General features: G+C 35.0%; 1 protein-coding gene across 5 annotated transcripts; it reads left to right on the top strand.

Annotated features, from left to right (window-relative positions):
* Positions 1–234: 234 nt before the first annotated feature.
* On the top strand, positions 235–12,713 carry LOC103981857 (splicing factor U2af large subunit B). 5 transcript variants are annotated; one of them, XM_018825518.2, is made up of 14 exons: positions 235–475; positions 1,491–1,735; positions 5,499–5,651; positions 7,289–7,356; positions 7,654–7,773; positions 7,983–8,053; positions 8,150–8,194; positions 8,267–8,326; positions 10,111–10,171; positions 10,255–10,367; positions 10,453–10,899; positions 11,583–11,718; positions 11,953–12,020; positions 12,324–12,713. In XM_018825518.2, the coding sequence occupies exons 1-14, from the start codon at positions 359–361 to the stop codon at positions 12,459–12,461; spliced, it is 1,842 nt and encodes a 613-aa protein (XP_018681063.2). In that variant the 5' UTR covers positions 235–358; the 3' UTR covers positions 12,462–12,713. The 5 variants fall into 5 exon arrangements, with proteins under 5 accessions (XP_018681063.2, XP_018681062.2, XP_009396885.2 ...); XM_018825517.2 differs by having other exon boundaries at positions 7,651–7,773; XM_009398610.3 differs by lacking the exon at positions 7,654–7,773.
* Positions 12,714–14,106: the final 1,393 nt, after the last annotated feature.

The raw sequence follows: 14,106 nt of genomic DNA, 5'->3' as shown, positions 1-14,106 counted from the left end.
TTTTTCCAAAAAAAATTAATTGCATATCCTTTATATTCATTTTATAAATACTGTATATAATAGATAAACTTCTCCCGAGAGGAAACTGTTCCGCCGCCCGCCGCCCGCCGCCCTGTGCCGGTATGCGAATCCGGGTTGGATAACCGGTCTCTGGATACCGGGTACGGATCGGTAATGATATGGATCCGGATCCGACATGATCCGATAGGATACCTATTAGTACGAAGCTCGGGAGACGCAGGCGGTCACCTCCACCCGCTTCGCTCGAAGCCCTAAAAACCACTGCCTTTGCGCGATCCGAAGCAAAGGCTTCGAGGGGAAAGAAGAAGACGCAGACAGATACGAGGGGTTATCGAAGATGCCGGACTACGGAGAGAGATATGAGGGCAACGGTGAGGAGTACAATGAGTACGGCGCGGCCGCGCCTCCGGCGAAGGGCAGCGGTTTCGATGACTTCGGCGATTCCAGATCTCAGGTACTCTTCGTTTACATGCTATTTTGGCGTCCGATTCTCCACTTCAGACGGTGGATTTCGCCTTTCCATTTCTAAACTGTGTGTAAAAAGATGCCGTTTCTGTTGCGACTGATCTTGGGAATTGTTTCTTGCTGCAATTTCTGATAGTTGAATCCCGTACGGGGAACGTGCTTCAGCATCGCTGGTTTATTAGTAGATATACCTACCCGATTGATGATTGGTTAGATTGTAGGGTTCAGGTGCAAATTTTAGTTATTTTGTCCTTTTAATTACTACCTTGCACATGTACGTGGACTGGGGTTTGATCGAGTATTTATTTAGTGTTTCATGTTTACTTTTTTGGACACTCATATGTTCATTCAGTATGAAACACTAGGAGGTCTCCAAGAAGGCGCCCTGCTATTAGATGTCAAATTTTATCCGCCAGATCCATTCTTATTGATCGTGTGTCTTTCGAAACGTAATTATGCCCTTATTTACTTGATTCATACGGACCACAAAATCGAAAGTGTACATGAAATAGAATCTTTCTTAGTTTGTTTATGGTGATAATGATGATTTTGATAGGTTGTAGGATTTCAGGTGTAAAATATGATTTCTTTGGATTTTTAAACTGCCATCTTTAACATGTTCGGTTGGTTTTGATTCTTATTTGTATTAGGTTTCATCTCCCGATTAGGTGTTGCTGTTTTGGTTTGGTTTTATAGGTGTTAGGGTTTCAGGTGTAAAGTTCAGTTCTTTTGACTTTCTAAATCGTTATCTTCATCATGTACATTTTGTCTTGAGTTCTATTTATTTTATGTTTCATCTCCCATCTATCTGCTGCTTATTTTGTTGGGTTGCAGATGGTTTTCTTGTATGTGTTTTTCAGTTGGCTCAGTAATTTCTTTTTTTTTTTGCAAATTTGCTAAATTTTTTGTGATATTAGTCCTTCCAGCAGTTTGTGTTCCTTATCTGATGCGTATGCTGCTTGGTGCTCTCGATGAAGCTTCACTAACATAGTTCATTTCTGCAGTATGATTCCCATGGACGTGAGAGAGGGTCCTCAAAGAGCAGAGACAAGGAAAGAGAGAGAGGCAGGGAGAAGGAGAGGGAGCGTGACAAGGATAGGGAACGGGACAGAGACAGGATCAAAGATCGAGATCGCGAGAGGGATCGTGATGGCCATCATAGAGACCACAAGGACAGAAGTGAAAGGAGGGAGCGTGATCGAGATAGATCTGATGATCATGATCGTCACCATGGTCGAGAGTACGATAGGTACATTGAGATATGCTATTAGTTTTTTCCCTACTAAAGCAAAACCTTATAAGTTATAACCAAATATTCTAGTTGGATAAATATGGTACTACCACATCTATGTTTTCTCCTTGTTTCCCTTGTAATTGGAAATTGGAAACAGTAAGTACCATACTTGTCCATGTATGTGTGTGTACGCTTTTAATTAATGGGTATGACCTGCTGCTTCATGGATATAGGCAGATTATCCAAAGTATAAATTGTCTTCATGCTAATAGTTGTTCTGCAAAAAACAGTGTTTCTAAAATTGCTAAGTGTCAAAAGGAACCAAGGTCTCAAAATGCCTGAGGTGCTAGGCGCTTGTCTGAGTGAAACGAGGCACTCCAGAATATTAAAATATAAAAAATATATATGGAGGAAGGTGGGGGAAGGAGAAGAGGAGTAACCAGCGGTTATGGAGGAAGGTGGGGAAGGAGAGAGCGGCGGAGGAGATTATGGATGAAGGCGGCAGACGTAAGGTTTCATAGCTAGGTCGAGTGGCCAAATTAACGTGTTGGATAGAGCAATTTCCATGCTTTTAAGTAACCAAATTAGTAAACTAAGAATTGACTCTTTTGTCCTAAATTCCATTAGATTATTCTTGGTTAAATTTTCTACACCATATTTTAAATAAAGGATATGTTTCTTTAGCAAGCCTGTTAGCTCTTCACCTCTATCTTAGATAGTTAGTCACTTATGAGGAATCTAATACCTTTTAGTTAGCTTTCTATGTTGTAGTTCCATCTATTTTCCGGCTGATGAATTTTCGGAACCTCATTGAGTCAATTATTAGAATGCATTCCTTATTCTCCCAGGTTTTGTAGGTCATGATTTTCTTTATTTTGTGGTTTGTTCTTAACTCGATGATTATCCTCATGGAGAGGTTTTTAGATATGCTGTTCTGCATTTAGAAAATATTATTGGCCAGACAAGTTTACTCAATCTATCAAGTTTTGTCAACTAATTAGGAGTATGATGACAATAAGTCTATTACTGGTAAACGGTGCATCTTATTTTGACTAGTATTGTGAAATCTACAATGTGAAGCACCATGAAATAGGCATAAAGTTCCTTAGCTTGAGCTATTGGCAGGATTCCGAACAATATAGTACCTGATTCCCAAGAGAATGCCCATGAGTGTTAGATTAACAAGCATCATTACCATGCTTGCTAGAATGGGCCTCCATTCTTTATCAATCAGTGGGTTTGATCATTCTGGAGTTTGATTTGACATATCTTAGTTATATTACTTTAAAAATAACCCTTTATTCATGTGGATGACCTGCTCCCAATTATAGGGATATACTAGCTGAAGACAGTATTGTGAACTATAGAAAGTTCTTTGCTCGTTTACATTCTTGCATAAGGGTGCATAAATAACTTTATGTGATGTCTTTTGGTCAGTGCATCAGTTAGTGCTTTGATGACTTTTTGGTGATTAATTGTTTCTTCCATTACCTAAAACAAAGAATTGGACGGTATATGTTAAGAATCCATATTTGGCCTTGGTGGTAGTATTATTTGGATAAAGCAAAGAACTTAAAAGAAATTTTGGAAAATTAAATAAAGATCAAAGTGACTAAAAGTTTTAGCAATGGCAGTATATGTTAAGAATGAATCATATATTTTGTATTTCTTTGTAGCTATGCAAGTAGCTGAAATTTGTTTAAGCATATTCATAGATAATAAATACTAGAAAAACCAAATTATTTGTCCAATATCAATCTGCGATCAACATTTTTTAACATCATTTCCTATTACTTAATCATGTGGTGCACCAATTCCTTCTATTTGTGGGGTAAAATTAAATTAGGTGGAATTAGTTGAGAAAGCTATATGAACTATTTGAATCTTACGGTTAACTAGACTTGTTCTTTGACATACTACTATCATAACAGTGTTTTGTGCAGCAGATGTAATGTTGGCATCTGTTTGATATCTAAATACTGAAGTGTTTGCAAAAATTGGAGTATGAATTTACTAATTGTGTAATACATATTCAAACAAGAACTGAGGTAACTTAATAATATGTTTCATCATATCTAAAAGGATATATCAAGCGTATTGATCTCCTTAGTTATTGGTCTGAGGCTCTCATGCCACACTGATGATGTGTCTTGGCAATATGATTAGCTTGTAACAATCAATAATAAGTTCTGTGCCATTTCTTGCCAATCAGTGTATGCTGCTTTGCATGGTGACTAGGTGGACAAAACGGTGATTCTCGATTGGAAGGAATTACACAAGATTATTTTGATGTCAGAATAATATTTTACAAATTTTGGTTCACATGTAAATGACTAATATTACAGGTTTCAGGACTGTAAGAAATCCTAAATCATTACATCATGGTTATTTTTTATGGGACTTTGTAGTGTCAAGGATTTCTATTGTTGTAATATTTATCTTATGATGATAGTCAAATTCGAAACAGTGTGGTATTTTGTTGACATTTATTATTGAGTTGGAAACTTATACATTATTTTAGATGGGTGTTTATGCATTTCTTGTATACATGGATATTTTTCTCCTGTTGTTATTGGAGGTTGATTCACTTAATAGAAATTTACCTATATTTTGTTTTTTTCATGTAACATTATATTGATTGCTTTGATTTTGTAGTATTCTATAATATTACGTATATTTTTTTACATTTTGTTTAGTACCTTTTGTTGTTTCATTTTGGGAAGAAGATTCAGTGCAAACCGAATATATGTTTAGTGCCTTAGTCCAATGTAGTCAATATATATACTATTGTTACCAAGATCATTATGTCTCCCTTGTAACGTTGATTAGACTTTGTTGTTCCATGTTCTTGGTATTTGTTAGTATTGAATAATGATAATGCATATTCCAGATCTTTTAACTGGAGATGTTATTTGATAGGTATTGTTTAGTATCATAGTTACAAAATCAGTATATTCCTTTTGATTCGATGACCCATTCGTTAATTGAAGCATCACTGAGTTCAAAACTTCTCTAAGTTATCTACTATTAATCTTTTGGCCAAATTAAACACAAAGTTAATGACTAACAAGACAAAAAATGTATGTGAAGTCCTAAATGATCCGGATAGATGATTTAACATGTACATGGATGCAAAAGAGCGAACCAATTAAGGCTATCCTGCATGAACCATGAACCATGAACCAAGAAAGAAGGTTTAAGAAACTGCAGGCTTTTATTTGAAGTTGCTTTCAAAGGCACTTCTATGGCTTTTGAATCAAATATTGTTCTTCCATTATTAAACAAGATGTTTAAGAGTGACTTTGTTTGAGAAGTTATTTATAGATATTTGTTTTTTTAATTGGTTGTATGCATATCAACAAAAATACCAGACCACTTTTAGTAGGGTGTATAATACTCAAGGTCTGCCATACCGAATCGTACCGCCCGGTATGGGCGGTACGTACCGGTCCGACAGGCCAGCGGTACGTGGATCGCCCGGTACCGGTCCGCACTGTAGCAGTTTGGAATTCATCTCTAAGAGCATAATCTGTTACTATTTGCAACTTTTAGTGAAAAATCTGATATTACTTATGAGTAAAATATTTTTGATCCAAATTCAATAGCATATTTTAAGTGTCAAGGAAGTGCTTTGACTTGTATATTCAAATGTATTATCCAAGAGGACATTGTTCAACGTTGAATTATCTTGAAAAATAATTCTTTGATCCTCACTTTTGAGGAAGGAAAGAAATCATGACGTAGGATTTCTCATTTTCTATCGTAATGATCCTTTCAGGCACAGGGATCATGATAGAGATAGAGATAGAGACAAAGATAGAGATGGGCATCGTAGTCATCGCTCACGGTCTCATCGGTCACGATCTCGGTCTCGATCAAAGGGTAGATCCAGTCGAAGATCAAGGTCTCGTTCTCGTTCAAGATCAAAGAGGTAAATTATGCATCACATATGCAACAACTTTTTTTTTTGGCTTACCTTGTATTTTAACTCTTGCCAATGTTTTTATTTGACTTGTTAAGTCATTTATTTTCTTTATACACCTGTTGATTTTAGGCTTTACTTATTTGTGTTATCATCATCTGTAGCTACTCTTTATGCTATTTGTTTGGCTATAGTGGTGTTACCCTCAGTTCCAGATTGATGTATTTTTGGATTTTCAAATTTATATTTCTCTTTTGGATGATGTTAAGCCTTGGGTTTTAGGATGTATATTAACGTCCAGTTTGGATAGCATGGTGCAACCCAAAACTCATGGAGTTTGTAGTAGCAGTTATAGCAACATAGGTCACTTTTTATTCTTGATTTTGGTTTAAGTTGCAATTGAAATTTGTTAATTCCGCAGGGGAAACTGAAATGATAATATTACATATGGTGAAAATAATCAGTGGCACATCTTTGCTTTTTTCAATTGAAGTAATTTTTTTGATGCAATAACTGAAGTCATGCAAGTATTTTGCTGTTTTAGTAAAGGATTATTATGGACCCTGTGTTGCTCAAATTACAACATAGGCTAAACTTATTTAAACTTATTTGGTTTTTGATTGTACTGTTGGAGGCCTGTTTGTTAAGAAATGATCAAACAGTATTGAACAGGTTTCTCGTCTGAGTGGTAGACAAATTATTGGGACTTCAAATATATACAGCAACGGATAAGCCATGGACAGATGGGATTAACTGGTGTACACCTGTTGTTATCGTTTATATGGGTAATATAGTGTTAAATTGATAAATTAAGCCATGGAGGGAGAGAGGAAGAGAGACAATACAAGAAGTGGGAGGGGAAGAAAATGGAACAGTGAGGGCAGCAGAGAGAGAAAGATGAAGGGAGGGAGGGGTGAGAAGTGGGAAAAGGAAGAGCAGCAGCAATGATGCTTGTTGGTCGCATAAACAGGAAAGAAATAATAATGGAAGGGAGAGAAGAGGGTAGAGAGGTTGGTGGCAAACAGTTAAATGAGTTCTGTAGTTCTGCTCATGGTCTATCATAGGGCCTTTTGGTTTCGATTGTGCTATATGATTTGCTGGGTATTGATGCTTTAAAGATTTGTTTGCTTGTGACGAAATTTTTACCATTAGGAAAGTAGCCTATGATATAATTCAGTGGATCCGTAACCCACTATGAGATATGTGGTAACATTTCCAGATGTTAACTTGGTAATGTTATTTTGATATTTGATTCATGGTCTGCCATACCGGATCGTACCGCCCGGTACGGGCGGTACGTACCGGTTCAACAGGCCAACGGTACGTGGACCGCCGGGCACCGTCCGCACTGTAGTAGTTACTGTAGCACTATAGCAGTGCTACAGTGCTCGGTACACATGAGTGTACCGTTAGGTATACCGTACCGTACCGGTACCGAGTTCAGATTGAAACACTGGTACGGTACGGTACGACAGACCCTGATTTGATTCCATGTCTAATTTCATTGAGTTAGTCTTTTTTGTTTTGTGTTTTCCTTGTTGCTTCTACTTGTAATCCTTTTAGTCTTTTTTGTTTTGTGTTTTCCTTGTTGCTTCTACTTGTAATCCTTCAAGTAACAGAGTTAATAATTTATTTCCCAATAACAGCAAACGAATCAGTGGTTTTGACATGGCCCCACCCGCTTCTGCTCTTCTTACTGGTGCAACTGCCACAGGTACAAATATTATTTAGTGAATGATTTATGGTCTTGGTTTTGAAAGTGTAGCATAATCCATGGGTTATGAGAGAATTATATCAAATACTTTGGTGCTCTTTGGTAAGCTATCTTTTCTCTGCATTTTACATGAGTAGTATATATGTAATCGCAATAAAGGTCTAAAATATCTGCATTTACTTTTTTTGTAATTTTCTTTTACTTGATAACTTCATTTTCAGACTGAGAACAATCTTGGTTGTTTCTTGTCTTTGTTGTTTGTTTGTTTTGTTTTGTTTATGTATGTTGTCTAAGAAGGCAATGTTGGGCCACTAGTCCCACTCTGCTGCCAAAGGGTGCAAGCGGACTCTCTAGCTTTTATGTGCAAGAAGGAACCAACGCACCAGTTTGATGGATCTTGTTCGTCTTCAATCGGCAGTTATTTACTTTTTGCCAGATTTACATATATTATCTTTAATCCATGAAAGTGATTAGTTTATTTGTTTTCTTTGTGATGAATTCTATTTCAGAATCCAGATCAAATCTCGTACGTGCGAGGGCATAAAAGAATGATGCTGCATATATTCTCTGATGCTTATTATAATTGTTTTAGTATTACATGTCAGCTACTCAGTTTCTCTATACAGGTCAACTTCCTGGAGCCACTCCAGCCATTCCTGGAATGTTTCCAAACATGTTTTCTTTGGCAGCTGGACAGGTTCTTGACTCTGTTCTTGGCTAATATGTAACTTTATGGATTTGGTACATGCTTTTGTGTTTGTAATTTGTTGATAACATATGTTCGTCTTGCTAGATTCCAACTATCCCTATCATGCCAGTGCAAGCCATGACTCAACAGGTATGGTCATCCATAGATTTGTATTACACATTTTTTTGTCTCGCATGTTGTAATTTTAATTTTTTACTTTAGGCTACTCGGCATGCTCGGCGTGTATATGTTGGTGGCCTTCCTCCAACTGCTAATGAACAGGTTATGCCTTTCTATATGTCTCTTATTTTTTTAATATAAATTTTCTTGGTGGCTTGTCTGATTGCCTAATGCTTAACCATATAGAACGGCTAGTCTTACATTCATGTAGATTCTTCTTTCAACATAAGAGATAGGAAATCATATAAAAAACCTCTGTAGGTTTTAAATTGGTTTAATGCAAGAACTTTGTATTACGAGTTAGAAACTAGCATATGGTAGTTTACTTCTGTGGATGGCCTCATTCTGTACATTTCAGGTTGATCTTCTTGGGTAATTTCCATGTCCTTTTGGTTAAATGCAGTTTTCTATGAATTGTAGTTCTTGATTGTAGAGCTGTATGAACAGGAAAAGGAGTCCATCATATGAGTGGTCAAATGGAAGCACCAAGTCATACCTAGCCAATAAATAAGTAAATTTATATTTGTTTCTTTCAGGAATTAAACCAGTCTCCTAAAAGACTTCTATTGTCTTGGCCTTTGTTCATCACCTTCTCCAAAGTTTGAAGTGTGGTATATTAGCACAATTCCTTTATAATTTAAGCAATATTAAGTATCTCTCTTTTTTTTGTACATCAATATAAATATACTTCTGTAGTTATCAGACTTTCTTTTATTTTTTTTTGTTTGGAAAATTTGATTAATCAACTAGTTCACCAAACTATATATTGTTCTCGTATATTTCTTTCAATTCTCAGAAATTCTGTCATCCTCAGTTATACTAACTTTCTGGACCTGTATTCAATTTACAATTTTAACCCTAATGCTAAGACGTTAAGTTGTTGATAGAATGTTCATTGAATTATTTATTGAAAATAATTCTTCCAGCCTTCATTGTGTTCATAAAGATGCAGCATTTGATCTATTTCGTTATTTCCTCTAATAAAGTTCCTAATTCTACTTTCTTTTTTCTATCTTGAGCAAGCTTATAAATTTCCTTTTTTAGATGTTTAGTCATAGCCAATAAAAAGTCTTAAAAAGTCTCATGTATTATTCTTGCAGTGTTTTTAGCATCCTTTTTAGTTACTATGTTTCCTCTAAAATTTTTGATAATTTTACAAAATTTCTCATTTCTTAAATATATTTTCTTTGTACTTTTTTATATTCATTGTCCCACCATCGGGTCTTCCTTGATACAACACATGACCTTTAAATTATCCAAGAACCTCATTTGCTACTATCTTATTTGACTAGTTATCAAAAGCTACACAGTATTATGAACCATCAAGTTCCACATAACATAATTTCACATGACAAATGACAGTGGAGGAAAAAGCATAAAACATTCTCTCTTGATGACAGCTTGTCAACAATGCGTACTGCAAGGAATTTGTGTCTTGTAGCTTGCTTCTTCTGATCTTAATTATCCAATTGATTATCCCAAAGTATCATTTTGTCTAAATTGCTATGAAAGCACAATAAAGTATTTGGAGAGGTCCAGTATGTCATGTAATGCAGTTTATGACATCTATGTTTATATTCAATATTCAAATTGATTGAGATAGTTTTGAACATATTTATTGAGAACAACATTTTTTGTTTGATGGTTTTTATTTACTGTTTCATACCATTTTATTTGTGTCATATTCTGTATGCATGATGTAATTTCAATAAAATATCTTTTCCATCTGTTATGAATCTGGTTGTTGAAACTGATTATTATATATATTTTTTGCTGAATTGGTGTTTCTTCATGTTCACAAATAATTAGATCGAGTTTTGAATTAATGTGAGAGAAATTATGGTTTATGCTAATGGATTTCCTTCCATTCGATAAATTCTTTGCAGTCAGTTGCAACATTTTTTAGCCAGGTTATGTTTGCTATTGAGGGTAACACCGCTGGGCCAGGTTAGTCTATGTGTATCAGTTTTATACTTTACAGAACTTTGTTTATTAAAAAATGCCTAATTGCCTTTCTTATTTGCTTCTAGGTGATGCTGTTGTGAATGTGTATATAAACCATGAGAAAAAATTTGCGTTTGTAGAAATGAGGTCTGTTGAAGAAGCAAGCAATGCAATGGCTTTAGATGGCATCATTTTTGAGGTTTGAATTATTCAAATAAGATGCACTGTCGCTTTGTTCATAGGTGACTCAAGACGCTAACATGGGTGTTGCTATGATTTTGCAGGGTGCACCAGTGAAGGTCAGAAGGCCAAGCGACTATAACCCATCTCTTGCAGCTGCACTTGGTCCCAGCCAATCCAACCCAAATCTTAATCTCGCTGCAGTGGGTCTTACAGCAGGTTCTGCTGGTGGTCTTGAGGGGCCTGATCGAATTTTTGTGGGTGGTCTTCCATACTATTTTACAGAAGCACAAGTGAGGGAGTTGCTTGAATCTTTTGGGCCTCTTCGAGGTTTTGATCTTGTCAAGGACAGGGAAACTGGCAATTCAAAAGGATATGCATTCTGTGTGTATCAAGATCTCTCTGTCACAGATATTGCATGTGCAGCTCTTAATGGTATCAAGATGGGTGATAAAACCCTTACTGTAAGGCGTGCTAACCAAGGTGCTGTACAGCCAAGGCCAGAGCATGAAAGTGTACTGCTGCAGGCACAACAACAAGTGGCACTACAGGTATAGTGCAAAGTACTGTTAGTTACATGGACTAATGGTTATATTATCAATTACAACCCGAGTCATTTGCTAACAAGCAATTAGATTGATCTTTGAAGATGGTGATTGGTACTTGTGTAGTTACTTGTACATTTTTCTTTTGCTTTACTTGTTTCTTGTACCTTTGAAATGTCATCCGATAGAGAACTTTCATCTGAGATAGCAGAGATGTTAGCTGTTTATTTTGGTTGAATGTTTTCCACGACATGTTCGACTTATACTTGTTCATTCCATTTAGTAACCAAATACATGTTCATGCATGGATATTCTGATAGTATCTTCATTATGTTTGTTCTGTATTGTCAAATTTGCACAAAATTTATATTAGTAGTGTTTATGGTGCTTTAATAGTTTTCAGTTGTCTATTTAATAGATTGTTGCAGAATTTTTAATATAAGTTGCTGATTAAATGACATCATTTCCCAAGTTCTTCCATTGAAGTCACTTGCGAGCAATATCATCAACTTGATGATTTTAATTACTTGTCTTTATTGTCTTGTTTTCTTTTCAAAGAATCGTTATTATTTATAGTGTTTCTTATAACGATGTATATATAGTATGTATGTATGTACATACACATATCAGATCATTCTTTGTGGAAGGCAGTGTGTAAACTCTTTTTCTAATGATTTTTTCTGGTGTAGAAACTTGTGTACCAGGCAGGATCCCTTCCTACGAAGGTAGTATGCTTGACCCAGGTAGTTAGTCCAGATGAACTGAACGACGACGAGGAATATGAAGACATAATGGAAGACATGAGGGCGGAAGGTGGAAAATATGGTGAGGGAATAAGCAAACACTTCATGTTTGGTGGCATTTGACCTCGTTTTTTATTTGTTGCTGGCACTTTTTTTGCCTATATATGTTAGAGTCTTTTTGTATCTTAACCTAATATAGAAGAGTCAGGTTTAACTTGCATAATATTCTATTCTTTTCTTCGAGATCAAGATCTCTCTCTTGCTTTTGAGCTTCTTTTATTTGCTCTAAATTTGAGTACCTATTATTTCGTTGCAGGTAAGTTGGTCAATGTTGTAATCCCACGTCCTGTACCAAACGGAGAGCCAGCTCCTGGTGTTGGAAAGGTCAGTTAATTAATGGAATCGTTGTGGCATGAAGCTCATATGACAAAAGGTCTTCTATGTTTTAGGAGACACTTCGATTTAGGAGTTAAAATTGAATGTCTTCCTGAATGTTCTTATCCGTCTCTTAAATTGAATGAGTTTGTGTTGACCTGCATTCTATCTGTACTTGTTATAATTGTGTGGAATTTGATAGTCCAAAATATGAATGCATTATTCTTTCCAATGTTGGATCCGTATCCCAATCATTAATATTTGGTCTAAATATGAATGCATTCTCCTTTGATAACCAATGTGTTTCCTCAGGTCTTCCTGGAGTTCACGGATATCGATGGATCTACCAAAGCTAGACAGGGCTTAAATGGAAGAAAATTTGGGGGAAATCAAGTTGCTGCTGTGTTTTACCCGGAGAACAAGTTTGCCCTAGGAGAATATGATGGGTAGCTATTTTAATATGTATATTTCGCTAGGCAGTTTCTAGACTAATCTTATGCACATTGATTATTAGATTCATGTGCTAACCAGCCTAGGTTTCACTGTAGGTTTTCATTCAGTTAACGGTCATTCCAGTGAGCCTATAAATCAGCAGATATATATTGCTATCTATTTGAATATCTGACATTGCCAACAGTTGTGTTTCTAAAAGCTTAGGAAGTTGATAATTATTCTTTGTATTATGCCAGCTGAATTTGATCATCTTGTCTACTACATTTACACTGACTGGTTTCCTGGCCCCCTCCGTTATAGGTCATGCTCAATTACTACTGACTTGGATAAAAAAGGTTCGATTGTTTTCGTCGTGTTGCATTGAGACTATCCTGCATGCCCGATATTGGTTTGTTCATTTTGGCTTTATGCCGATATTTATTTATACACCTAGCATTGGTTGGGCACGCGAAGACGAGGGTGATATCAGATCAGTCATCTGGGTTTTACTGTCTTCTTGGATTCCCTCGAAAGATGGGTGACTCGACGACTCAGAGTTGCAAAGGTAATAAAAACTGATAATTAAAAAGAAGAATTTTTTTTTTTCATCCTTAAAAAGAAAAAAAGAAAATTATAATATGAATAATTAATCTTTCGTTAATGAAAATTGATTGTCGAAAAGAAAGAGAAATTAAAAATAGATAGGTCGAAAAGATCTAACTACTATAAATCCGATTTTTCACTTTTTATTTATATATTTTTTATTTATAATTTAATTTATTTTTTTATTTATTATTTTAATTTATCAATCGAATTTTTAAAATATATTGATTTCTGAAATGAATTTTAAAATCGTTTAAAAAATTATTACACTAATCTATCTCTCCTTGGACACTTATCAACTATTCATGTTTTTCTTAAAACGATAATTAGTTAAATGTTTATTATTTAGAAATGATGCAATAAAAATCATGTGAATCTTTTCGATTTTAATAAATGTTATCATAAGTATAAACTTATAACTTTTAAAATGATAAAATAAAAAAAATATACAAATATCACTTTGGATAAAACATTTTTAAATGTTATTATTTGAACTGTTCACTTTCGTTTTGAAGGATTTTCACATAAAATAAGTTTTAGAAGACTATTTCTAACGACTCAATATTTTGTTCATTCTAAATTTTATATTTTGAAACAGCATAATAAAGAGTCCTACTGATTTTTTTTTGTTTACAATCCTCTGATATATATGCCTTCAAAGTATTACCTAACGTAGCCAGTAAATTATCACAAGTATTACCTAACTAACTTGGTTGATAACCATTTATCACAATATTTTAAGGTCGAATCCCCTTTTTACCATTTATTTTTTAGAAATAATAATTTAATATCTATAATAACTACTAGTATCATAATATATTATTAAATTAAAATTTTAAATTTATAAAAAAATTACTATTAATGTTTTTAAAGATAAAGAAAAAAGCACTCAGACTTTTAACCTCTAATTTAACTATAGACCAGATTCTCGAAAATTAACTAAATTACATTGAATCACAGAACCTGCACAAATCAGCAGCATCCCTATCCCTATCCCTACCCTTTGGGTTCTGTCTATCGCACCTATCCCGGTCACCAAAATGTTGCTCTTTACTCACCC

The sequence above is a fragment of the Musa acuminata genome, chromosome BXJ3-4, assembly GCF_036884655.1.
Source record: "Musa acuminata AAA Group cultivar baxijiao chromosome BXJ3-4, Cavendish_Baxijiao_AAA, whole genome shotgun sequence".
Classification (NCBI taxonomy): domain Eukaryota; kingdom Viridiplantae; phylum Streptophyta; class Magnoliopsida; order Zingiberales; family Musaceae; genus Musa; species Musa acuminata.
Note: the sequence above shows the minus strand (reverse complement) of the source record. Positions and strands in the feature narration are given on the sequence as shown.

Bases quoted from the DNA above. Each gene is read 5' to 3' on its own strand.
- LOC103981857 (XM_018825517.2), top strand. From the start codon at position 359: ATGCCGGACTACGGAGAGAGATATGAGGGCAACGGTGAGGAGTACAAT. The intron at 7,357-7,650 runs GTACAAATATTA...ATGTTGTCTAAG, and splicing joins TACTGGTGCAACTGCCACAG to AAGGCAATGTTGGGCCACTA. The intron at 8,054-8,149 runs GTTCTTGACTCT...TCGTCTTGCTAG, and splicing joins TTTCTTTGGCAGCTGGACAG to ATTCCAACTATCCCTATCAT.